Raw genomic sequence first — 13,531 nt, forward strand, 5'->3', positions numbered from 1 at the left:
AAAAGTTGTGAAACTATTATGAGAAGAGAAGCAAAGATCCCGAGAAAGAAAACAATTATTCGATTGATTCCAGTCTCAGTCTGGTTTGAGAAACTAAATTTAAATATTTTTTACTAACTTTTTATCTTAAAAAAAATAGTTTCCATTCTTCTTCGTATTTTACTCTATTTTCTCTGGAGTATTAACTTTTTGTTTGAGAACTTACGATATTTTCTTATTTTTTAATTATTTTCTTTGGAAAATGCGTCTTATAAGAATGAAAAGTAATATTGTAATAAAATTTAAATACAATAACAGTAACTAAAATTAAATATTCCAAAAAGTAAAAGTTGAACAACAAAAAGAATATCGAAATAAATATAACTATATGATAGAGATTCAAAATATAATCGAGTAAAAAATCAAACGAAGTTTTAAAATATTACTTAACCAAATAGTTTCAAGAGAAGTATTAAAAGCACATTGTTTGATATCGATTTGACCCTTAGATTCTAAAATTATAACCTTGAAAAAAAATCATTAATTTAATTTGAGTTTCTACGAAAAAAAAAATTTCATAAAAACAAGTACATATACAGTAAATGTATTTCTTTTTTTATTTAAATTAGTAAAATCCATAATTTAAATTAAAAATAATAATTTGTATTCTTAATAATCACCGAATTACATCTCTAACTCAAGCATTTTAAATTCGACTATTCTGGGTTCAAATTATTAAAAATATAAAACTAAATTTATTAGTTTCAGTATTAGCATAAAAACTGATAGCATATGATATAAGATCAATATCAAATATAAGAAAAAAACACAAATCTATATAATATATAATTATAAATTATATAAATTCATTCTTATTATTTATTTTTATAATTATAATAAATTTAAATTTTTAAAAAATTAATGTATTTTTTATTTTTAAAATTATATTAAAATAGAAATTTAATAAATATTTTTTAAGTTAAATAGTTAGCCAATATGTATTATATAAGTATGTCTGATATGTTCACTTTTAAGAGGTGTTTTAACCTTCAATTACAACAAAATTAAGGTCGAAGAACTGAAGAAAAAATTAAAATCCCTAAAACTTATTTTATCCTCAATTTTTTTGAGTGTCAACTTATAATTTTGAATTTTCTTTTTGACTTATTTGGGTGTTTTGAGGAGTGGTTGATGGTGAAAAAAAGAAAAAGAAAAAAAATAAAAAACAGAGAGATGCATCTGGGTCACACTGCATTCCGCGGAGGGTGAGAGTGTGAACGGCAACAAAAACGATTGTGTCGATTCAAATTCCAAAGATAAAACCGCAGAAACTAAGATCATGAAACGAGAGATATAAATTTTGGAGAAACACACACTCTTCAAAATCCTCTCTCTCTCTTCTTCTTCTTCTTCAATTTCAGACCCACAAATTCGGATTCCAAATAGAGGGGATTTGAGCGGTTTTAATCAGATTTTGCAGCAAAAATGGAAGAGGCAAAGGCATTGCACCAGCAACAGCAGCAGCAACAACAGCAACTTCTGTTGCAGCAGCAGCAGCAACAGCATCAACAACATTTTCTGCTGTTGCAGCAGTTGCAGAAGCAGCAGCATCAACAGCAGCAAGCAGCTGCAATTTCTCGTTTTCCTTCCAACATTGACGCTCACTTGCGACCCATAAGACCCCTCAATCTCCAACAAAACCCTAACCCTAACCCAAATCCTCCTACCAACCCTAACCCTAATCCGATCATCAATTTGCACCAGAACCCTAATTCCAACCACCTTCCGCCCCAGCAGCCGCAGCAACCGCCGCAGCAGCAACAGCAGCAGCAGCAGAAGATTATTCGACCCGGGAACCAGATGGAGCTCCAGATGGCTTACCAGGACGCGTGGCGGGTCTGCCATCCGGACTTCAAACGACCCTTTTCTTCTCTTGAAGATGCCTGCGAGAGGTTTGTTCTTTAACCCTACCAACATCGTGCTTTCTGTTTTTCCCTTTGGTCACTGTGGAAACAAAAACAATGATGGTGTTTTCCATGCTTGAATTTCAATTTTATATTTTTTTTTACTTGTGACCCCTGCTGTGCTACTATATTTCATTTTTCTAATCTTTCTCCGACCTTGCTGACTGTGATTTCCCTGCTGTTTTTCTGAATAACTTGAGAGTGAGTTACGTTTCGCTGAGTTTTTAGTGTAGAAAGAAGCTAGATACCTGTTCTGTGTGTGCTTTCTTATTCATATTACTTAACGTTAGGATGGGAAAAGTAGCGATATCTTGTTACACTTGGCCATTCCCAGTGTATTGTGTAGTGACAAAGTGGTGTTGAAGAGGCTTGTTTGATCAATTAAGGTTTTCTCCTTAAAATTGGGACGGTCACAAGAATGGTAATGACCAATGGCTCTTGGATTTATCTGACATATGATGAAACCCTTCTTGAACTGAAAATTTGTATGATCGAAATCGATACTGTCATTGAAGCTTTTGCACATAAATTTCTGGGGTGCCTTGCCAGCCCCTTTGTATACATCAGTGGTTTACTGCATGAACTATTTGTATGGCCTTGCACTTACTCTATTACAGCTTGTTCAGAAGTTATTTTTTACTCCCAGCTCATAGTCTTATATCTCTCAAGCTCCCTATTTTGTGATTTTTCTTGCTTTACCATTAAGTCAATAGTCTTTGGATGAGAAAAACACTTGCCATCAAATGAAGCTATTATTTATACTCTGTATAGATAGTTTAGACTTTAGTACACCAGGGAATCTACTTAAAGAAGTAATATTCAAGATGAGCTATGCTATTTCACTCACATATAGATGAGTATGTGGAGGTTTTTGTTGCTGCAGCACGTGGAAAAAATTGTGTCCTCCTAAAGCCACCAGATCAAATATGTTTATCAAACAAATGATTTTCAACTACATGTGAGAACAAGAACAAAATCCCTATCCCATTACTTCACATGATGTCATTTGATTTGGTTAAAGACCAAATTTTTTAGTAATATTATTCACATTGAGGTCCCTCTAAACAAATTATTTCAATGTTTTATTCGTTTCCATCTATCCATTTTCACAAGACTAAAAGTCATGCAATCTATTCTCCTAACTGAATGGTATAAAGAATGACCTTTGTATGTGTCTAAATCAATTTAACCAATTTTTTGTCCTTTTTTCCTCAAATGGTGTCCTCCAAATATTTTCTCATATACATTCATTTCTTATTTTGTCATTTTAACCACCTTGTTTGTATTTTGTGTGATATCTTCATTAATTTTTCATCATTTTATAATAATAATGTTCCTTTTGTCTCTGGGTAAAGATGCAATGCATATATTTTACCTTACTCCTAGTTTAGCAAAAATCTTTTGTTTCCAAAGTTTGTCTGCAAAGCTCAAGTTTAAAATTAATTGTTTGCATTGATTCCTGAATCAATTAGATGTGAGAAGTATGATAAAAAAAAAATACTAGGATTATTAGATGAATATTGGTATATTACGTAGTCTGTTGCTGTGAAATAAGTCTTTTACATGATATATTCTTCTCCTATCCCATCATAGATAAACAAATGTTTGTAATATCTCTGTTTCATTGTGAGAAAATAGCCTGTAAGAGTTACAGAGTAATGCTTTTGATCATACTCTTTATATTCATTTTAGATTTTCTTTTTGAGAAAAAGGGTTGTAAATGTAATTAGAGTGCCCTCTCCAATAAAGGTGTATGTATTTTAGGAAATTACTTATTGTTGGAGAAATAATAATAATAACATTCTTCTGGAAGTTGGTAGAAATAAGTAACTCTTTCTCCAAAATAAACTAAACCAAATACACAATAACTTGTGGAACTTCTCGACTAACTTTGTGAGAATCAGATGGAATGTGCTTGTGAAAAGGAGAATAATAGATTTCATTTTAATACTGCTCACTTGCCCTTATTGATGAAGTGTTGGAGACATTCATGTTACTGTGAGTTTTAAAGACGGCCTTCACTCTGGTCATAAGTTGCCTCAGCTTATTTGCAGCCATTGTTTGTGTGTTGAAGGGCCCACTTCTGAAAAAGATTTCACCATTGCACTATCCAAAATAGACCAAAAAAATTGTTTAAGAACTGTTTTTTCTTATGAATTGATTTCCAATTTGCAATATTTTTCTTCATGATGTTAATTTAGCAAAAGGAAAATATGAGACTTTATGGGGTGTTTGTCTCATTTTTGGATGGGATTACAAAGATAATGAAAGTATTGTTGATGGAGCTTGGTTTTTCTTTCATTCATTTAAGCTGTTTCATGCCAAAAAATCTAATCCACGTATTTGTCATATGCTTAGAGTCCTATAGTCTATTTACAACTATATTTGTCAGTTTTTTTCTGGTCTGAATACTGTTTTTATCTCTTCACTTGCAATTTCCCTCACTGCAACCTGCTCCTTATGTGGATTTTTTATGCACAGTCAGAATACTGTCATGTTACTTTCTCCTTTTTATTTGATTTCAAGTTATATTCTAATGTGTCCTTTTGGTCTTGTGTATAGAGTAATTTTTTGTTAGATATTTGGCTCCTTGTTATGTTTTGTTGCTCTGCTTTCAAACTTATTATTGTCATCCTCTATCCCATATTCATTTTCCTTGCCACTGACCCTGATTCTAATAACAAATCAATCCATTTATCTATGTTTGCACAGCTAGATTAATTTGTTATCTATGCCATGCTCTTATTTGTTATTTTACTATATGTATATTTTATTTAGTAGATATAGTTCTCCAGAACCTGTAACATTTAGATTCTATCAAATTTTATTCTTGCTCTGTCCTATGGTAATTGATACGTGATAATGTACTTGAATAAAGGGAAACAAAACTTTCAGTTTGATTACTATAATGCAGAAATGAACTGGGAACTCATTTATTACCATGGTGCAAATGTGTGAAGTTTTTCCTTTTAGAAAATCTGACCTTGATATGCTTGTTCATGATGATCTTACTAAAATGAAATTAGACATTAATGCTTTCGTATTTTACTTCCCACAATTTAGTTTTTAAATGGTTTTTAATATGATAAATTAAAACAACAATGAGTGCTGATCAGCTTCCTATTACTTGCTGCATATGTATTTTATCATAGCATTAAATGCTGTTGGTCCTGATTGCATTTCATTGAGATATGCTAATACCAATCTAAACACATTATTTCTCGCTTAAAAGAAAAATAATGCTAGTATCCCCCCATTAAGAGAGAATACTTATGTTTGATCCAACCGGAAAATGTTCTGTCATGGAATTCTTATGTTTCAGAATTTCCCTAATTTTTCTTTCCGCAGGTTATTGCCTTACCATGTTGTGGCAGACTATGAAGAAGAAGAGGATGATAGGATACTCGATTCCGACACTACTGGCCAGATGCTTTCACGGTCACAGCAGTGGGATAATAATATTGCTGCTAAAATTGCCGAGTTCACTGCAACTTTTGAGAAACAAGCACTTGCCTTCAACATAATATCCCAAAAGAGAGGTTTGGGGGAATTCCGGTCGGAGGAGAGATTGATGATCGAGCAGGCACTTCTCCAAGAAGAAAAAAGAGCCAATTATGAACTAAGAGCAGAGCTAGAGTCTAGGGAAAAGGCCGGCCGTGAAGCCCACGAGGCGAAACTTCGGATGGCAGCAATGTTTCAAGCAGAACAGGCACAGGCACGAGCAGATTTACAGTCGCATGCTGAAATGATGTCTCGAGCACCCATGAGAGGGAGTGCACTTGGGTCCCAAGGCAATGACATGGTGATTGGCCATGACATGGGAGAGCAAGATCAGGGAGGTAACCCTGGTGAGATGATTAATGGATGGGGAAACAATACACAGAGAGATGAGAAGGAGCCATCAGAGGATTTCTTGAACGATGAAGCCGAAAATGGAGACACTGGAACCCAAGATGGCTGGCGCGAAGTTGGTGAATTTGATTTGAATGCTAGGTGATTCTCGACACTGATTGAATAAAGCCAATTGGGAGAGTTTAAACTATGTGTAAGGGATCAATATCCATTTTAAAAATCATTATCCTGGGTTTCAATCAATGTCTTCAAGTTAGTATCTTAAAGATTACTTTCAAGATCAAAATCTATTTCACAAGGGCGCAAGGAAAAACTATTGAACCAGTATTAGATTGGATGAATATCAAAGTTTATGCTCTAGACTAGTACAGTGCACATGGTTCATCATTCAGTGCTCATAAGTGTTATATAACCATACAAATTCAGTCAAATGTATATCGTTAGTTTTCTGGGAAACACTGGTTTCATCGTTTTGGCATTCGATTTTTTAGGTTGTCTAAGTCTTTACAATCCTTCTACCATTATAAAGAATCAAAATGTTTGAACATGTTTTGGGAACAAATTATCCTTGTGATGTGATGGAAGAAAGGAAGAACATATGAATGAAAGTAATGAAGAGTTAAAACATGGTTTTAATGTTAAAAAATGCTGTACAAATAGCCTAATTCTCAACGCAGAGGGTGGTTGGTGTAGCATCGGAATTTTAAAAGCTATGGTTCCAAAAAAGTGGGGATTTCACAACTCACAAGAAAAAAAATTACAATATAAGATAAATTTCTTAAATGATTTGCCGTTGAGAATACAAGAAAAAAAAATGTTCATAAGCAATTCGTGTTAGTTTTTATGATAATTTTGTTGATAAGAGTTTATCTATAATATATAAAATATATAAAGTTGATATATGTTTTGGTTTATACTATTTTAATTTTTTTTATTTATTTCGTAAAGTAGAAGTTCCATACAAAATAGATAATCATACTACTTTCTACAAAATAGATAAAAAAAACGCCTTAAATATTTTTTTCATTTTTACTATATAATATTTAATAACTTTATAATAATTATTGTAATAAAATAATTTTATAATAATAAAAAATTAAAAACTAATCTAAAACAAACTACAAACTATTTATTTGATTTGATTCGAATTTTATATTAACCTGAAAATATTTCCTGAATCACATGGTACTCGAGGATTTGATGGAGACATTTCCTCACATTGTATCTTTGGTACTTTATTCTTTTCTTTAACATTCTTTATGTTTCTCTTATTTTACTTTTAGTGCATACTTATATTTTATGCTTTATCTTTTTCTTTTCAAGTTCATTATTTTTGGCACTTTATTTTACTTTGCTGTTTAATTTCTTATTTCACTCAAATTTAAAAAGTTTATTTTAATCTCTCAAATTTTAACAGAAGAGTTTTAGTTTCTTAAAAGAAACTAAAATGACTTCTATTTTTTATTTTTACTCCTTAATTTAACAGTTAAGATTAAAACTATACATTTTCAAATTTAAAAGACAAAGTATTTTTAAATAACTTTAAATAAAAAAATAATTTACTTCAAATTTCATATACTAAAAAAATATTTAAACTTTGGTGAAACTACAAAATTGTTGTATAACTTGATTCTAAATGGCATAAATCATAACTACATAGATATATTTTCAGAATAAAGTTGTAAGGTGTTATATTAAAGCTTCATAGGAATCTTACTAGTTTGTGTTATGGACTCATGCTTCTGTTCCCATTTTCACTTATAATAATCTTTTAATTAATTCTCACTCTTTGAAACAATTACTTTCTATATTCTTTGATATAAAACATTAATATATATATATATACAAATATACAAATATTTGTTATTTTTTAAAATTATTATTAAAATACTCTTTTCACTGTTTATTAATACAGAACAGAAGTTATTTATATTGTTTAATAGAAGTAAACCTGAAAAGTAAATCTAAAATCATAAAGAAATTTAAAGTATCTTATAAAATTTTAACAATCTATTTTAAAATGTAATTTATAATAAGAAAGGGGGAGAATAGTTAAATTAGTTGAAGATAATAAATTTATCAACAATTTGTTCATATTCTAAAATTATTGGTATTATATTTAAAATTAAAGTAATTGAGTGAAAGTGTAATATACATGATAAACATGTAAATTAATTAAAGATATTTAAAAAAATGTTCTCGTAAATTTAATTACAAATAGTCTTATAATGAATTATAACATATTTGTTGAAAGGAATCTCATACAGTAAGGGAGAAACTATTTTACTAATATTTAAATGAATTTAATATATTATTAATAGAAATGAAACTGAAATTGAATTTACAAATAAGTTTTTAAAAGATATAATTAGAAAACTCTGTAAAAGTGGTTAGTCCAATTTTAATAATAATTAATAAAATTGATTGATACTTACGTGAAATTGATTGTTTTAGGCATTCTTAATGATGATAGGGAGACATTCTAGGATGCATGATTTGTTAGCATTTAATGTACTGTGACCTGATCCCAATGAATACTACCGAAAAAAATGCTTTATAATATTATTACTCCTATATTGTAATTAATGCAAAACCCACAAAAATATTCCATTTTATTTTGTTTATTATTTTATATTATAACCAATTAATTAATAAAATCTTAAATATAGTATTTGAGAAAGGGTCTATAATTTCTACTGGGATTTGCTTGATTTAAGAAAATATTTTTTCTTTTATTTATAATCCTTAAAGGTATAATTTTAGTTTATTTTACTTTAAATGAAAAAGATAAATAATGTTTATATAATTATTTATAAAAATAATACATGGTAACAAAGAATTGTCTTAAACTGCAATTTTTTTTATTTTTTATTTTAATTTCCTTCTTAATTATTTTCCAACAACTTTCACAATTGCTACAGCTCCATGAACCATTGACACTTAAATAATTTCCAACAACTCTGAACTAATATTTAACATATTGTCTAAATTAACACCCCAAAGGAATACTCCTAATAACAAAGGACAACGTGAATTTCATTTTATGGTTGTAAAAAATTAAAGTCACAGATCTGAAACTATAATTTCATAACAACTAAACTGTTTTTTTAAAGACCAATATTTGAATATAAATTTTCTTGTTGGAAAGAAGCAAATGGCCTTTATACCCTTAAAATATTTGTATCTCAATTTCTTCCTAAGCAATTTTCTTTTATTCTATTGACTGCAAAACTAATGTCAAAATTATTGTCTTGGTACCACCACCACCACCACCACCCTATCTCCAACCAATGGACTGTTTTTGTCAACCAACCAACACAAACCCCACATGATCAACTAGTACTAAAACAACATGCTGACAAGGAAAAAGTGTTATTTTGTCATGTATAGTGGCAACTGTATATTTTTACTCTAAATATATAAAAAAAAAACTATTTTTGTATTTATGCATTCATCTTGCCATTTTTAATATGCAGCACTCATTAATCAGCAGCACACATTGCACAAACTCGAAATATATTGAGCTAATTACAGAGAAAATAAAGAATGAGGAAGAAGGCAGTGAAGATTTGTGAAATGAAAAGAACCAAAGTATTCACAAACTAGACAACTTCTACAAAATATTAGGCAGCTGAGAATCCAATCTATGCTGCAATTCCCTGACTTTCATAGAGAGTTCAGTCTTTTGCTCCTTGTAGCTCTGGAGCAAGTATTCTTTTCCTTCTATCACCTCTTTCAACTCTCCTACTTGCCTTTTCAGCAACTCAACTCTCTCCTCCTCATCCCTTGGTTTTTCAGGGGAATCAGAATTACTGTCCCCATCAAGATGCCCATTTAAAAATCCATTTCTAATCTCAGCAGGAGAAGTTGTCACTTTGGAAGATTTGTCATGGGGAACATATCCAACACAGTGATCTGCAATTGCTTTCCTCAGCCTTTGGATCTCTCTCTCGGAATCAAATAAGTCCCTGTTTGTAGCATCAAGCTGCAATTGCAAATGTGAAGAAAGCCCCATCTGAGAGTTGAGTGAATTTTGCAATTCAGCTAATTGATCTTGCATTTCTAGTATCATGTCATCTCTTCTCTTCAACTGTTGCCGCAGTTTCTGAATGACCTCTCGCTTACTGAAAATATCAGAACCAGATTCTGATACACATGGTGAATCTGAGCAGTTTGAATGGTGGAACGGCTTTGATGGCAACTCAAGATGATGATCAGGGGAGCATGCCCACATAACACCATTTTCCTTACTAAATTCAGCAGCAGGAGCAGGAACAGTCACCAATGGGAGAGCTCCATCAAACTCATTCAGCATCTGTCCATTTGGTGGACACTTTACTTCCATGGTACCACCAGTTCCTGCCCAAAACAATATCACATTGATACTTAAAATCTAGGTAAGACACAAAACGAAACAGAACAGTAATTGAAAGGAATTAGGTGAATAATATCACAGAGAATGTAGAATCAGATCCACAAACTACAATCACCAATTATTTACAAGTGACTCATGTACAAAGTTTACACCATCTCTGACAGAATTTCAAATGGAAGTCCATCAACTTGTGCATGCTTAAGAGTAAGTAAACCCAGGTTTACTTTAAATACTGAACTATTTGTGTAGTTTGCATCTCTTTGCTGGTAAAGGAAAAAAAATATGATGATACCAAATAAAAAGTTTTATCTCCATAACTGCAAGCAGACAAAGTCAAGTATCAATTGCTATAGATCACTGAGCTAAAATTTGTTTCAGAACGTTTAGCTGAGCTGCTTAATTAGAACATTGAAGTGTCCATCCCCACCCTATCTTATGAGAGCAGATGATCTTCACACCACTTCATACATTACCAACTTCAGGTGGAATACTGTTTATTACTAGCACATGTAATGAAGACACTCAATAGTAATGCTAGTGATATAAAACTGGGAGCAGAGATAACAATTAAATGAGATGGGAACAAAACTAAAGGAAGACAACTTGGTAAAAAATTATTTGATGAGCACTAATCATCATAAGGCATCAGGGTATAAAGATGAGTGGAAAATGTTCCACTAACACTCTTAACACTTGATGTAGAAGAAATAGACTAAGATAAAGAACATAATTAACAAGTACTAGCAGATAATAATAAGCTCAACATCCTACAACAAATATTAATAATCATCCAACAACATTCCAAATTCAGAAACAAAATCTTGTCAGAAAAAAAAAAATCTTCTAAATAAGAAGAAAAATACTAGACACATAACAACCAGTCATCAACTTGAAGCATATGGTAAACCACCTGAAATACAACTGAAGCATCCGTGGTTATCTTGTGTTTGGGAATATCCATTAGTCTGCAAAAAATAGTCTGCAGATTTCTTCATGCTGGAGGATTTTCCATTTCCTGAAACATCAAAAGATATGAAGTTAGAATCCACTTAAACCAAAATACATATCCAAATTGACTATTAAATATATTTTCACATCTACATAAAAAGGGAAAAGAGCTACAAAACAAGAAAAATGGTGTCCCCCCATCAGTACATAATGACCTTTCTGAATGGCAGTTGCATTCTGCTTGGGTTTGGAGTCCAATGCCTGCTTCAACTTGTAACCAAGGCGAATGGATAACGTACTCAACAAAGCACCAGCAGCAAAAATAAGCCAGTTAGGCCCTTCAACTTGAGTACCATTTGCCTTATGACCTCTAGACACCCCATTGGAATGTGGTTTCATTTTAAATAGCAGAAACAACCGAATGAGTTGTCCTCCAAGAACCTACATAAACAAATACCAAAATCTCATTACCTCAGAAACACACACTCACTCCACAGTGCATAATTTCAAATTTCCATTTCCACATTAATATCACCTTCCACCTTCACCATAGAAAAACAAATTTATCTTTCTATATCTATTATATTATATATACGAAATAATATATATATATATATATATATATGCGAAATAATATATATATATATATATGTATATGTATTAATATTAATAATTCTTCTTCTGAAATATTAACCCCTCTTCTGACCCTTTTTCTTTCCTATTTGGGGCTCACTCCACCGCCACCGTTTCCCTGCTAAACTCCAAAAAATTGCAGAGAGAGATTTCAATCTTCTGGCAACAATAAAATTTTAGACACATTGGCACTTGTCGGTTCGACACCTTCGAAAAAACCCAAAAAAGAGAACAGGAAATTTCCCACAAAGATCTCAGCCATACCCATTCCTTAAACCCTTTTCATATTCACTTTTTTCTCTCCCATTTCCCCCCTCAGATCAAACACCATCATCTCCCAATCAAGACACGTTTCACCCGAGAGCAGTGCCAGTTTTCCAAAATCCAAAATACCCAGAAAAAAACAATGAAAACAACAACAACAACAAAAAAGAAAGAGAATGAAAAGTAGAAGAAGAAAAGAAGAGAGAGAGAACCTGAGAGGTCTAAGAAAACATGGTGGTGAAGGATGGATAGGGAGTGAGAGTGGAAGAAGGCAAAGTGAAAGGGTTTTTGGGCATAGCGGCTAACCAACTGAGGCAAGAGACAGTGGCTGGGAAAGGGAGAGAATGGGTTTCCCAAAAAGAAATATTTGACTGGTAAAAAAGAGAAACCAAAAAAATTAATATAATAATAAATTAATTATTTAATTATTTAATACAATATATAGAGAGAGAAAAAGAAGAATTTGGTTAGGAACAACTTCTCAATATACTATACTTTATTCCATCTTCTCCTACAGACATACACCTCAATAATATCTCTTTTCTTCTTTTTTTATTTTGGAAATTTATAAAACTCCAAATTTAATCACCAAACAAACATGTGGCATGTCTATTATACACGTATGTATCTTAAAATACGTATTGATAAAATGTGTAATTCAAAATATATTTAATTTTTAAAGTATAGTTCTAAATGAAATACGTTAATTTTAAAAAAAAATAAATTTATTATAAATTCTAATAAAAATAAATTATTTATGAAAAAACATCTAAAAGAACTAAAACATATTTATATACTTAAATCTTTATTATTTATATAATACATTTTAAAAATTATATTATTTATATATATATATATATATATTAATTAGTGCTACGTAGTCATAACAAAGCTAAAATAGTTTATTTATTAAAAAAAGACATAATTACAGTTTCATTACCAAAATAAATGTGTATTAAAAAAAGTTTATTGTGCTTATTTCTCTCTCAACAGAACTTGTACTTATTTAAAAAGAAATTATGTTAAAAATTTTGAGAAAAAATATTTATGAAGCAGACAGAAGTTAAGACAAAACTTAGCTGCGACTACGAAAAAGAAAAAAAAAAGGTGAATACCGGTGAAAATGTTGATTTATTTCTTAATTCTTATGTTTTTAAATACATTATAGAATATTTTATTTGAAATATCAAATACTTTTTAAGCATATTATAATTTATTAGTTATTAATATAAACTATTATACCACTCTAAAGTATATTTTTTTGAAAAATGAAAACATATATATTATTAATAAAAGTATACTTTACTACTATATGTATTAAAATAATGGAGAAATTCAATATCATTGAGACGTGTAAAATTTTGGTTACAATATTTTTTTTCTCCATGCATCGTTGCTTCTTGTTCATACTTGGAGCATGTTTGAAGAAATTATATATCAATATTATCATATTGTTAATAGGGATTCCAATGAGGATTGTTGCATTAATCCGTTCTAAATTTCACTCACAAAATAT

At 30.7% G+C, this 13,531-nt stretch overlaps 2 protein-coding genes across 2 annotated transcripts; one reads left to right on the forward strand and one right to left on the reverse strand.

Annotated features, from left to right (window-relative positions):
* Positions 1–1,146: 1,146 nt before the first annotated feature.
* LOC137811292 (mediator of RNA polymerase II transcription subunit-like protein) lies at positions 1,147–6,251 on the forward strand. Its single transcript, XM_068612984.2, has 2 exons — positions 1,147–1,931; positions 5,292–6,251. Exons 1-2 carry the CDS (start codon positions 1,465–1,467, stop codon positions 5,938–5,940), a joined length of 1,116 nt encoding a protein of 371 aa, XP_068469085.2. The 5' UTR covers positions 1,147–1,464; the 3' UTR covers positions 5,941–6,251.
* Positions 6,252–9,294: 3,043 nt separating this feature from the next.
* Positions 9,295–12,484, reverse strand: LOC137823342 (uncharacterized). The gene is made up of 4 exons (XM_068628435.2): positions 12,228–12,484; positions 11,334–11,559; positions 11,081–11,185; positions 9,295–10,154 (listed from the first exon to the last, which is right to left on the reverse strand). Exons 2-4 carry the CDS (start codon positions 11,515–11,517, stop codon positions 9,409–9,411), a joined length of 1,035 nt encoding a protein of 344 aa, XP_068484536.1. The 5' UTR covers positions 11,518–11,559; positions 12,228–12,484; the 3' UTR covers positions 9,295–9,408.
* Positions 12,485–13,531: the final 1,047 nt, after the last annotated feature.

The sequence above is a fragment of the Phaseolus vulgaris genome, chromosome 11, assembly GCF_051622355.1.
Source record: "Phaseolus vulgaris cultivar YP4 chromosome 11, ASM5162235v1, whole genome shotgun sequence".
Lineage (NCBI taxonomy): Eukaryota > Viridiplantae > Streptophyta > Magnoliopsida > Fabales > Fabaceae > Phaseolus > Phaseolus vulgaris.